Source organism: Cucurbita moschata, unplaced genomic scaffold, assembly GCF_002738365.1.
Source record: "Cucurbita moschata cultivar Rifu unplaced genomic scaffold, Cmos_1.0 Cmo_Scf00005, whole genome shotgun sequence".
Classification (NCBI taxonomy): domain Eukaryota; kingdom Viridiplantae; phylum Streptophyta; class Magnoliopsida; order Cucurbitales; family Cucurbitaceae; genus Cucurbita; species Cucurbita moschata.
Window position 1 is genome coordinate 507,185 of NW_019268521.1, and position 13,311 is coordinate 520,495.

The following is a 13,311-nucleotide window of genomic DNA, read 5'->3' on the forward strand; positions in this document are numbered from 1 at the left end:
GGATTTAGAAGATGACAACCACAATATGACGATCACATCGAACAATTTAGTTCAATGTTCCTAGGGTTGTCTTTTTTGCAAGAAAGACAAATACTCCATGCTTTATGGCTTTCTTGGTGTAACTTGTCTCTCTTTCAAGCAATTTTGGTATTGATTCTCTTATGAAGTTGAAAGAGCCTTTTGAAATCCCCTTTCGGTTAGGTGCTTGACTTTTCCGTTTGTAATTTATGTTATCTATGAAATTGTTTCTTATTGAATAACATTTTTACACATAAACAGGTGCAGTGGTGTTATGGGTAAATATGCTGCTGGAGAGCTCAGGCCACCCACATCAGGTTTGTGAACATCTTACTTAAATGTCGAACTATGAAGTGGTATTTCACTTGATGCAACGGAATTGCAGCTTATCTATGTTTTGAAAATAAGTCGTAAAAGGCATACATAGTAGGTAGTAGGCCGGGAAGGAAGCACCATAAGCTACACGCTTACGAAATGTGTCTTAATTTAGAGGGAATAAAATATTTGTGCTCTGATCGTGATCCCAATGTAAGTAGTACATGTCTACATGGTTCTACATAGTTCCGTTGTATAGGAGAAAGAGAGAAAGAGCTACAACAAAAGGGGAAGAAGAAGAATAAAAACAATGTGAATAATAAATTATTACGGTTAAAAAAGGTATCTGCAGCTAATATTTACAAAAAATAAAACAACTCTTCAACATGGTCTAAAAATATCTTCGTTCGCTAGCTTGTCAAAAGTATGTTCGTTAGATCACCCATCAACCCAAAAGCTTAAGATGTTAGCATAAGTTTAATTATATCAATATTTTAACACCTTTCTCCCGCTTGTGGGCTTGAAAATTTGTCGAAGGTCCAACAAAGGAAAATCAATATTGATTAGGGAGGAAATGAGTTGTGAAGTTTTTTTTTGTTAGTATATCTACTAGTTGAAGCTGTGAGGGCACATAACTAGTGCATACTATCCCCTTCTCTAATTTTTCCTTGATAAAATGTCGATCAATTTTAATATGCTTTGTCCTATCATGTTGTAGAAGATCATATACAATACTATAGTTGATTTGTTATCGCAGTACAATTTTATCGGACTTTCTCTCTTAATCTACAATTCATAAGGATTATCTTCAATCATAAGAGTTCACATAACCCTTGTGCAATATCTCAAAATTTTGATTTGGAAGATGATCTAGCCACCATATTTTGCTTTTTACTCCTCTGTGTTAACAAATTACCTCTATGAAAAGTACAATGCTCCGTAGTAGATTTTCTATCCACAATTGATATAGAATGGTTAGGATCGGTGTAAGCTTCCGATGTAATGAAATTTTCCGTTTGAATAAAATTCTTTTTATAAAGTCCCTTTCAGGTAATGCAGCATTCTGTATGTTTCCTTAAGGTGAATCTCCCACAGATCATGCATGAATTAGCTAATTACTAGTGAGATAGATACATGAGCCTCCCCACTAGCTTCTAGTACATTTCTCTGTTCAGGTTCTTCTTTTGACTCTCCCATGTTCTGATGTGGATCCATTGGTGTTAGTGCAAGTTTACATCTGTTTTTCCCTGTTTCCATCCATAAACACATCATATATTTCTATTGTGATATGAAAATGCACTATGCTACTTCAATGTTGGAAAAGTACTTTACCCTTTCAGGTTCTTTGATCTCAAGAGTCTATCATCAATTTTCTTCTATGTTCAATTTTTTCTTCTTCATTATCTCCAGTCCAGTGACTATGATGTCATCCACATACATTAGAAATATTGTAACTCCTCTTGATTCTAAGTGCTTGATAAAGAAAGTGTGATCTCCTTGACTTTGTTTATACCCACAGTCTTTCATTACCTTTCTGAATCTTCCAAACCATGCCCTTGGTGATTTTTTTAGTCCATATAGGGCCTTTCTCAATCGGCAACCTTTTGAGTTTTCCAATCCTAGAGGGAACGCATTCTTCACATCATACTGTGAAAGCTGCCAATTTAAGATGACAGCCAAGGATAACAATATTCTTACCGTGTTCATCTTCTTGGTAATCCATACGGTAAGTTTGAGTGTATCCCTTAGCTACTAATCTCGTCTTACATATTTTCAATGTTCTATCTGCCTTCCAAAGAATTTAGTTCATCATGATAGGATAAACATGTTGAAATTGATCGACATTTTATTTAAGAAAAAGTCAAGTCAAGTATGTATCTACCAAGCAACAAATCAGAGATATTCCCACCAAACTTTTTACAAGACCTAATTTTTAAGATCGGAATAAAGAGTAGGTTTCTTTTTCATATACATCCAACTCATCTTGAGGGGAGTGTTCAAAATGAAGGTCAAAGTCATTCTCCTAATATCTTTTGGAAAGTTAGATTTATCATATTTTAGTTATTTATTCTTCAATCCCAAAAGATTAAGGTTTCGTTAGATTCTTTTTCTGGTTTTATTGATTTTTCCCAAAAGGATGGGTTGAATTCAGCATTAACTGTGGTTATTTGGAATTTATTGGCTTCTTCTAGTCTTCCGTAGTTTGATCTTCTGGCTGGTTTCTAGTTCATTCATGCTTCTCTCCTGGATTGACTAATGCTGTCTTCCTCTTATGATGAGGTGTTCCAGCTGCTTTCGTGGCTCAATTTTATTCAAGTGGTTTCCGAAGCTTTCACTCGTATATCTCCTGTTTTGCTGATTGAATTTTTGGAAAGTTTAATCTTTTGGAAAGTATCTGGCCACCCGTTTAACCGTTTCTTTTTGTATCCCTTTGTAATCTTTAATTATAAGCCTTTTAACTGTGTTAATGTTGTTTAGTAGAAGATGTGTTTCATTTTCATCCTTAAAGCAAGGATATTACCGAGCAGGCTTTCTTGTTTATAGCTTCTTCTCGTGGATCTGGAAAACACCCTCAGCTTATACCATCAACTCCAAGATGGGCCGTTGCAAATGGTGCTGGAGTCATATTGAGTGTTTGCGATGAAGAAGTTTCTCGGTATGAGACGGCAACTCTAACAGCAGCTGCTGTTCCTGCGCTTCTTCTTCCTCCCCCCACAACAGCTTTAGATGAACATTTAGTTGCTGGGCTACCAGCTCTTGAGCCATATGCACGCTTATTCCATAGGTTAGCTTGTCTAAACCTTCAAAGAGAAACAAATTTCAAATCCTTTATGCTGGTTCTTCTTATTCAAATTTTCCTCCCCAGCACAGATATTATGCCATTGCTACTCCCAGTGCTACCCAAAGGCTTCTTCTTGGACTCTTAGAAGCACCTCCATCTTGGGCTCCAGATGCACTCGATGCAGCTGTACAGCTTGTAGAGCTTCTTCGAGCTGCTGAAGAGTATGCAACTGGCATTAGGGTAAGTTGGATACTATACTATGCAGTAAGGCATGTCGGTTACGCCATTCATGAATTTTATTTAAATTTATGGTACTGTGCAATCGTTTCTTCGTAGTTTGACAATATTTTTCTCATATTAGTTCATATCAGTAGAATGATCAGACAAATGCTCCTTTGGTGCCTAACTAACAATTAAATAGCTATAATATATGATGTAATTGCATTGACTCATTAGCAAACAGATATTTCTCATAGTCAATCGATACCTCACTGATATGATACAACCCCATGCTTTCGTTGTCAGTTATTGCTTACATTCAATCTATACCTCACTATTGCACCTTTCCTGATGCACGGGTTTGACGCCTCAGCATTGTTCGTGGTTGTCATGGGTTTGAAATATTTTTGCTTGGATGTTTGTGGTTGTCATGTCCCCTTTCAAATCTAGTTCGGTTTTGTTGGGTTTGGTTTGGTTACAAATGGGCTGATTTGGTTTGAGGTTTGGTTTGGTTTAGTTCATTTAAAAGTTTCACCATTTGGTATTTCTTCTTCTATTCTAGGAATGGGACTATACTGTATCTCCCTACATTCTGTTCTTGGTAAGAATCAATTCTTATTTTCCCATTAATGCAGCTTCCTAGAAACTGGATGCATTTACATTTCTTGCGTGCCATTGGCACTGCAATGTCCATGAGAGCTGGTATTGCTGCTGATGCTGCAGCAGCCTTGCTGTTTCGCATACTGTCCCAACCCGCATTGCTTTTTCCACCGCTACGACAAGTTGAGGGAAGTGATGTTCAATATGAATCTTTGGGTGGCTATGATTCATCATACAGGGAACAGGTATGGACTTTATAGCACATGATACTCTCTGTATAAGCTATGCTTCTAGCTTCTTGATAGAACTAATGAATTACGGTCTTCGAATGTCGTCTTGTTTTCGACTCTAACAACTCCAAATATCATCTGTATACTTGTATCAGATCGAAGTGCCTGCAGCGGAAGCTACAACTGAAGCTACTGCTCAAGGAATTGCGTCGATGCTTTGTGCACATGGCCCTGAAGTTGAATGGAGAATTTGTACCATCTGGGAAGCTGCTTATGGCTTGATTCCGTTAAGTTCCGATGTAGTTGACCTCCCTGAAATCATAGTTGCAACACCATTGCAACCTCCCATATTATCATGGAATTTATACATTCCTCTCCTTAAGGTTCTTGAATATCTTCCACGAGGTAGCCCATCCGAAGCATGTCTGATGAAGATATTTGTTGCTACTGTCGAATCAGTTCTTCAAAGAACGTTTCCGTCCGAGTCTCCCAAGGAACAAACTAGAAAAACAAGATACTTTTCCAGCTTTGGTTCTGCTTCTAAAAATCTCGCTGTCACAGAGCTTCGAACCATGGTCCACTCGCTCTTCTTAGAATCATGTGCTTCTGTGGAGCTCGCTTCACGCCTACTTTTTGTCGTATTGACTGTTTGTGTTAGTCATGAAGCTCAATCCAATGAAAGCAAGAAATTCAGACGTGAACAAAGTATTGATGAAAGGGTTGAGGACTTGCAAGCGGTACCCGAGAACCATACAGGAATAAGAAGGAGAAAGACTAAAAAGCAAGGTCCTGTTTCTGCGTTCGATTCTTACGTCCTGGCTGCTGTTTGTGCTCTTGCTTGTGAGCTCCAGTTATTTCCCTTTGCTGCTAGGGGAAGTGATCATTTAAACACTACAAATTTACAGGATGTAATAAAACTGGTAAAAGTAAACGGCACTTCGACCGAGCTTCAGAATAGCGTTAGCTCAGCAGTATGCCACACGCATCGAATTTTGGCCATCTTAGAAGCACTTTTTTCTTTAAAGCCATCTTCTGTGGGAACTTCATGGAGTTATAGTTCAAACGAGATAGTTGCTGCAGCCATGGTTGCAGCTCATGTTTCAGAACTCTTTAGACGATCAAAGGCTTGCATGCACGCTCTCTCTATCCTGATGCGATGCAAGTGGGACGACGAGATTTACACCAGAGCATCATCACTGTACAATCTGATAGATATACACAGCAAAGCAGTTGCTTCCATTGTTAACAAAGCTGAACCTTTAGAAGCAAATTTAATACGAGTACCGAAATGGAAGAAATCTCTCGTTGGTTTAAACGGAAAAAAACAAATTCAATGTGAAGACAGTACCTGCTTTCATCCTGGACAATCTGTTCAAAAGTGTGACAATTCGACCCCTTCGGAAACTAAGCTTGTGTTCGAGAGAACATCAAATTCAAATGAAGAGTTGGGAAATACTTTAGGGAAAGGTTTAGCAAGCTTCTCGATTGATGCTTCTGATTTAGCCAACTTACTCACAATGGAGAGGCAGATAGGATTCAACTGTTGTGCACAAGTTCTCTTAAGATCAGTGCTTGCTGAGAAACAAGAATTATGTTTCTCTGTTATTTCTCTACTGTGGCATAAGTTGATTACAGCTCCAGAAACTCAACCGAGCGTGGAGAGCACTTCAGCGCAGCAAGGATGGAGACAGGTAAGTTCGTACAACGCTCTTCTCCTTTGGTTTTATCTTCTATATCCGAAGAATACAACTCTCATGTTAGGAACCACAACTCTCCACAATTGTACGATATTGTCCACTTTGAGCATAAGCTCTCATAGCTTTGTTTGGGCTTCCCTAAAAGGCCTCATACCAATGGAGATGCATTCCTTACTTATAAACCCATGATCATTCTCTAAATTAGCCAATGTGGGACTCCCTCCCAACAATCCTCCCCTTGAACAAAGTACACTATAGAGCCTCCCCCTGAGGCCTACGGTGGAGCCCTCGAACAGCCTCCCCTTAATCGAGGCTCAACTCCTTCTCTGAAGTTAGAAACCACAACTCTCCACAATGGTACAATATTGTCCACTTTGAGCATAAGCTCTCATGGCTTTGTTTGGGCTTTCCCAAAAGGCCTCGTACCAATGGAGATGCATTCCTTACCTATAAACCCATGATCATTCCCTAAATTAGCCAATGTGGGACTCCCTCCCAACAATCCTCCCCTTGAACAAAGTACACAATAGAGCCTCCCCCTGAGGCCTACGGTGGAGCCCTCGAACAACCTCCCCTTAATCGAGGCTCAACTCCTTCTCTGAAGTACAAAAACCTGAAGGCTCAACATGGAATGCCAAACGGGGCTTAGCTGTTGAATGTTAAATATCTATTGAATTGCACTGTTTCTATTAAATAGGTAGTTGATGCATTATGCAACGTGGTATCAGCTTCCCCAGCTAAAGCAGCTACAGCAATTGTCCTTCAGGTCTACATTTCTTTACCAGTTTTTTTATTCCAGAACTCATTTGCTAATCTTCTAGTGTTATTGTTCATGATCATATACTTCATGTGTTTAGTCATTTTCATGGCCTTCTGTGCTTGTCAGGCGGAGAGGCAGTTGCAACCTTGGATTGCAAAAGACGATGATCAAGGTCAGAAGATGTGGAGAATCAACCAGCGGATCATCAAACTCATAGTTGAGCTAATGAGAAATCACGATACTCCAGAATCGCTGGTCGTATTGGCGAGTGCGTTAGATCTACTGTTGCGTGCCACAGATGGCATGCTTGTAGATGGTGAAGCCTGTACTTTGCCACAACTAGAGGTAACAATGCAGTTAAGTTTATGTAAATGTTGTTTGTTTTCAAGCTTACTAATTATAGGCCAATGTTGTCTACTTCTTATGGAAGCACAGCTATTGGAAGCGACTGCTAGAGCAGTTAAGCCTGTACTGGAGTGGGGAGAATCTGGACTGTCAATTGCTGATGGCCTTTCCAATCTCTTAAAGGTAATATACATAGTCCAAAGTAATCGAGTTATGCAATTTGTTTATGTACACTTTTATAAAGATGGGTGTTTGGTTCTCCTTCCTAATCGATGTGGGGTCTCACAATCCACGACCCTTCAGAGTCCAGCATCCTCGTTGGCATTCGTTCCTTTCTCCAATCGATGTGGGACCCTCCACCAAATTCACCCCCTTCGAGGCCCAGTGTCCTTGCTGGCACATTGCCACGTGTCCTCTCCCTTCAGGACTCAGCCTCCTTGATGACATATCGCTCGGTGTTTGGCTTTGATTCCATTTGTAATGGCTCAAGCCCACCGCTAGTAGATATTGTCCTCTTTGAGCTTTCCCTTTCGGGCTTTCCCTCAAAGTTTTTAAAACGCGTTTGCTAGGGAGAGGTTTCTACACTCTTATAAAGGGTGTTTCGTTCTCCTCCCCAACCGAAGTGGGATCTCGCAATTCATCCCCTCTTCAGGGCCTAGTGTCCTTGCTGGCACTCGTCCCTTTCTCCAATCGATGTGAAACCTCTTACCAAATTCACCCTCATTTGGGGCCCAGAGTTCTTGCTGGCATACCGCCTCATGTCCACTCCCTTCGGGACTCAGCGTCCTTGTTGACACATCGCCCGGTATCTAGCTCTAATACCATTTGTAACAGCTCAAGTCCACCGTGAGTAGATATTGTCCTCTAAACTTTTCCTTATGGGCTTTCCCTCAATGTTTTTAAAACGCATCGGCTAGGTAGAGGTTTCCACACCCTTATAAAGGGTGTTTCATTCTTCTCTCCAACCGACGGGGGATCTTACCTGAATTTCTTTAGTAATCAAAATTAGTAAGGCTGGGCAAAGCTACTCTCTGTGAGATTAGTGTACAAGCTACTCCGGCCTCTGCTGAATATCAAAAAAAATTGTGATGCTCTGAAAAGAAGCAAACATGATCTCTTATTTTTCCCAATGTCTGTGAAAGTACCTTTTGCCAATGTATGTTGTTTGTGTTCGTAGTGTCGTCTACCAGCTACTGTTCGATGCCTATCTCATCCAAGTGCGCACGTCCGAGCCTTAAGCACATCGGTTCTTCGGGATATTCTGCACACCAGCTCGATAAATTCTAGTTCAAAATCGGGAAACATAAATGGCATTTATCCCTCTTATCAGTATTTCAGTTCAGGTTTCATTGACTGGAAAACAGATATTGAGAAGTGCTTGGGATGGGAAGTTCATAATCAACTTGCAACTGGACTATCAACTCAGTCTCTTCAAGCTGCTGCCGAGGAATTAGGCTGCTCTATTCCCCTATGACGTCGGTATAAGCTTAGGTTGTTCGTTATTGTAACGATGTTGAAGTATACGAGTTTGCGGAGACGATTTACGCTATGTTTCTTATCTGATACCATAGATTATTTTTATCCAATAATTCCTTGTTTGGTCCTGTTTACATATCCTCTCACCAAGATGTTTGTGCATAGTGAGACAGTTAAGACATTTTATAAGGCCTTATTGTGTGTTCAATTATTTTCTCCTGGACGTAGAAAAGTTCCTACCTCCCTGTTGTTTCATTCCAGGTATTATTTATGGGTGCATTCCTGTTTCGGCTTTTTCTTTCGGGCTTCTCCTTGAGGTTTTTAAAACACGTCTACTAGGGAGAGGTTTCTACATCTTTGTAAAAAATGTTTTGTTCTCCTCCCCAACTAATGTGGGATCTCACAATCTACCCCCTTTAGGGCCTAGCGTCCTAGCTGGCACACCGCCTCATGTCCCCCACCTCCTTCAGGGCTCAACTGCCCTCTTTACTGGCACATCGCTTGATGTTTGGTTTTGATACCATTTGTAAAAGCTCAAGCTCACCGCTAACAGATACTATCTTTTTTAGACTTTTCTTTTTGGACTTCCTTTCAAAGTATTTAAAATGTGTCTGCTAGAGAGGTTTCGATACCCTTATAAAAAAAAATGTTTCGTTCTCCTCCTAAACCGATGTGGGATAAAGAGAAAACTCAAAGAGGATAATATCTGCTAGTAGTGGGCTTAGGTTGCAACTACCATCGATGGCCAAAAGGGATATAGTTTACTTTCCCACTTTGCTACCGTTAAACTTAGATATAAAATGAAGATCTATTTTTTTTTTTATGTGCACAAGATTGTTTGCTATCTAAATTGCCGCTTGACTATCCTACAAAAATCTTCAACGAATATGTATATATATACACGAGTAAGCGAGCTGGAGAAGCTCTTAGTGCTGCATAGAATAAAAAAATAATAGTGAGCGTCCCCGCTCACAAATAGTCTTTTTTAAAACATGTTTGACAGAGAGTTTTTGGGGTTTTTTGGAAGATGTTTTCACACCCTTATATGCTTTGTTCCCTTCCAACTAATGTGAGATCTCACAATCACCCTTATATGCTTTGTTCCCTTCCAACTAATGTGAGATCTCACAATCCCTCTCCTTCAAGATTCACTTTGCTAACATGCTTTGTTCCCTTCCAACTAATGTGAGATCTCACAATCCCTCTCCTTCAAGATTCACTTTGCTAACATCTGTTTTCTTCGACTAATATGAGGTTTCACCAATATCAATAGTGTAATTTAATGTCATGAAAACTAAAAACCGAAAAACTATACTTTCTTTTTCTATTGAAAAAAAAAATGTGGATTTTCAGTCACGGACGTTCCAGTGGACATTATGCACTTGTTACACAACAACCCCTTAGAGGAAGGGCCAAGCAAGGCGGACAACGGGTGGGAGAAATGGAGGTTTGGGCTCTAGAAGGATTTGGTGTTCGCTCATATTTTAACCACATCAACTCTGTTACCACATCAACTCAATGACCATTGAGAACTCTATGTTGTCACGTATCTCATACAATTTTTATCTAAAATTCAAATTTGAACTCTAACTCAAATGATTTAAGAGGTATTAGATTTGTTTCCCCCAATCTTTTAAGTTATATGCACTTTGACATGTTGAAATTGTTAGAAAAGACTAGATTTGATTAAAACTTTAAAACTTTAAAACTAACCATAGTAAATGATACCAAAAATTTAATGCACAATAATCCTGTATATTTTTTTAAAGAAAAAAAAAACTTTCTCAAGCCAATTAAAATGCACACTGATTTCAAGCAAAATTTGATGGTAACAAACAAGAATTCTATAAATAAAAAAGTTTCGCCATTTGCCACTATTAACCTTCATTGTCTAGCCTAAAAGACAGAAGAAAAAGGGGGTAAAATTGAACAAAAATACCATATCCCAAATAAAAATTCCAAAAAGTACAACAGCTCAAATGTTCAACTAAAAGGCCAAAGAACTTGATTTGCCCAACAACCACATACTTAACTCGATCATAAAAACATGGATACGCTCAACGCTTCTTGGAGACACCAACAGTTTTACCTCGGCGACCAGTGGTCTTAGTGTGCTGACCACGGACTCGGAGGCCCCAATAGTGCCTTAGACCTCGGTGGTTTCTGCATTCGACGTACCAAAGATTAATCGTGAACTACAAATGTACATGATGCAAGGAGTAGGGCTTGATGTCCCAGGATGAAACACTTCTAAGAATATTGTCCAGAATCAACACAGTGCATGGAGTGAGTATAGGGCTTCATGAGGACTATAAATTTCCGAAACAGATCTTTATCAGAATTTTATTGTACTTGAGGGGATTATTGGGGCATTTCTTTAACATTGTACCTAATAGCTGCTTAGTAGATCAAAACTTTATAATTGTTTTGAATCGAGTTCTGATAATGGTTTGCAGAGATATGTTCTGCCCTCATTTATCTTATTTATGTTAAATTAAAGAACTGTGCATGTTGATATAACAACAAAAACAGATGTTACCTGATCTTCTTCAACCGCTCCAAATCATCTCTCAACTTCATATCCAATGCATTTGAAACTACTTGAGAGTATTTCCCATCCTTGTAGTCCTTCTGCCGATTCAAAAACCAGTCAGGAATTTTAAATTGTCGTGGATTGGCAACCACCACCATGAGATTGTCCAACTCAGCAGCAGTTAGTTCACCAGCCCTGTTAGCAAAAATAACAAATGAAAACAAAGATGTATATCAGACAAGCCACTTGAGTTTTTCCCCGAACTCTAAATTGTAACACCCTCTATGGCATATGATGAAATTTGCATTCTCTCCATAATATTTCAGTCGATGTCACAGAGGAAGAACTGTGTTTGAATTCAGTCATGTCCTGATTATTGGCAATTAACTTGAAGTCGTCACTAAGATTTTGTCCACATTTCATTCAGTGAAATAAAGGCACTCGGTTTATACTGTTAGTTGGCTATAATCTTTGGGACAATATTTAGATTAAGCTATAAGGTCATGCTGTATTTAGGTGCTTAGTACCTATGGTCATTCACCGTGGAGTTGGTGAGTTGGTATTCGGGTTGCTGCCAGTTTTATTATTAGAAGATACAGCTTTACTCTGATGAAAGCTACACATCAAAAGAGAATAGCAGCCATCTGTGCGTGCATTGCTCTCTTATCAGACCCAGGTAAGCATGGTAAATATATGGCATTAAATTATCAAAGGCAGAAAGAAGCTGCAGAAGATAATTCCAGCACCTAAGAATCTAGTTGCAGTACATATTTCTTTTCTTTTTTCATCCTTTTATATAACTCAGATCAGAATGGTAATCCTTTTATCCGTCAACCAGAAGACTCAAAAAGTTCACTAGTATTTTGACATCCTAATTCTGGCAGAAGTTTTTTCTGTGGAAGACTCAAGGATTCAAGATCCTGTACTCAACCTTCTGTTTTCATTGTATTTTTTCTTGTTCTTCCCACAATAACTAAAATACTACTTTCAGAATCCAGCTGCAGACATGAACGAACTACTAGAAAAATCCTAAATCGTACAGTAATTGACCCAAAGATAATGTTAGAATATACTGCAGAAAACAAGTTCACAGCAGAATTATTCTTTTGACGACGAAAAGCTCCATTAAATATGCCAAATCATTCAACGATTTAACCCTAAATATTACCCATGTTGAACTCCCACTTTTTTCCCGAATATCTCACACCTTTGAGTTTTTTTTTATGTAAAACTTAAAGCTTAAATTTCTTTACAAAATATTAGGAACTGACACCTTAAATTCATAGCATGCAGAATTTTAAAAATACGAACGAAATCCTTATAATACTCCAAATTGTCGAATTTTTCCATCAAACTAGATAGACGACAAGCGGCAAAAAAGGGAAAATGGGGAGAGGAAAAGCATCGAATACCTCTTGTTCATGTCAACATCAGCCTTCTTGCAGACCATGTTAGCAAGACGCCTTCCAATACCTTTGATTGAAGTGAGAGCAAACATAATCTTCTGCTTCCCATCCACGTTGGTGTTCAGCACACGCAGAATGTGCTGAAAATCCTCGTTTGCAACCAGCGACTAGATACAAAAGCAACAAAATAAAAAGGCCAAATCAATACAATCAATTATTCGGAGAAGAGTATAAAACCCTAACGAATAATCAAGGGAATTCAAGAACCGTAGACAGAAGAACAAGAGGGAAATTAGAGCAGAGAAGAAACTGGAATTACCATGGCGAATGTAGATAGAAGCAAGGAGTTCGTAGAATTCCCGGCGGCAGAAAAGGCACGAGAAAACCAGGGGAGATCTTTGGCTGAGAGTGGAGAAGGGCTTTATATACTGTCTATCAGCAATCTAGGGCTCCCCTCTAAACTGAATTGACCAATATACCCTCTTCAAACTTTATTTTTATTTTGGGCTGAATTAATAAATTAAATTAATAAAAATAACTTTAAATTTTTGCATTTGAATAAAAATATTATCTTAAAGTTTTTTAAAATATTTTTAATTTTTTAAAGTTTCCAATTTTTTTAAAAACTTTAAAAATATTTATCAATTTTAAAAAATAATATTAAAAAATTTAAAGATAATGATGGTCGATAGATGGTTTTTCGTTCATATATTGATTTTTTTAAAAAAATTATTATTATTATAGAAATTAAGAGTGTTAGTGTACTTTTAGAATTTCATTGGTATTTTTTAACACACAATACGGTAACGATATTTTTGAACTTGTTAAAGAATTTGAATCGATGTAAAAAAAAGGTCGAAGATTTTTTTTTTTTTTTTTTTTTTTTTTTTTTTTTTTTTTTTTTTTTTTTTTTTTTTTTTTTTTTTTTTT

General features: G+C 38.3%; 2 protein-coding genes across 7 annotated transcripts in view; one reads left to right on the forward strand and one right to left on the reverse strand.

The window, feature by feature from the left end:
• Window positions 1–8,654, forward strand: part of LOC111442632 (protein GIGANTEA-like) — a 34,634-nt gene extending 25,980 nt beyond the window's left edge. For 4 of the 6 annotated variants that reach the window (XM_023080079.1, XM_023080080.1, XM_023080082.1 and 1 more), the window contains 9 exons: window positions 280–335; window positions 2,878–3,118; window positions 3,205–3,355; window positions 3,970–4,179; window positions 4,320–5,855; window positions 6,559–6,627; window positions 6,748–6,966; window positions 7,057–7,149; window positions 8,144–8,654. In XM_023080079.1, the coding sequence (XP_022935847.1) occupies window positions 280–335; window positions 2,878–3,118; window positions 3,205–3,355; window positions 3,970–4,179; window positions 4,320–5,855; window positions 6,559–6,627; window positions 6,748–6,966; window positions 7,057–7,149; window positions 8,144–8,440 (2,872 nt within the window). In that variant the 3' untranslated portion in view covers window positions 8,441–8,654. Of the gene's footprint in view, window positions 1–279; window positions 336–2,877; window positions 3,119–3,204; window positions 3,356–3,969; window positions 4,180–4,319; window positions 5,856–6,558; window positions 6,967–7,056; window positions 7,150–8,143 lie in introns of all 6 variants that reach the window. The other 2 variants (XM_023080077.1, XM_023080078.1) reach the window with 1 other exon arrangement.
• Window positions 8,655–10,251: 1,597 nt separating this feature from the next.
• Window positions 10,252–12,825, reverse strand: LOC111442633 (40S ribosomal protein S18-like). The gene is made up of 4 exons (XM_023080083.1): window positions 12,701–12,825; window positions 12,388–12,548; window positions 10,982–11,170; window positions 10,252–10,605 (listed from the first exon to the last, which is right to left on the reverse strand). The coding sequence occupies exons 1-4, from the start codon at window positions 12,701–12,703 to the stop codon at window positions 10,500–10,502; spliced, it is 459 nt and encodes a 152-aa protein (XP_022935851.1). The 5' UTR covers window positions 12,704–12,825; the 3' UTR covers window positions 10,252–10,499.
• Window positions 12,826–13,311: the final 486 nt, after the last annotated feature.

Bases quoted from the DNA above. Each gene is read 5' to 3' on its own strand.
- LOC111442633 (XM_023080083.1), bottom strand. The intron at 11,171-12,387 runs GTATTCGATGCT...TTTTGCTAACAG, and splicing joins GATGTTGACATGAACAAGAG to GGCTGGTGAACTAACTGCTG. The intron at 10,606-10,981 runs GTAACATCTGTT...CGTCGAATGCAG, and splicing joins GAGCGGTTGAAGAAGATCAG to AAACCACCGAGGTCTAAGGC.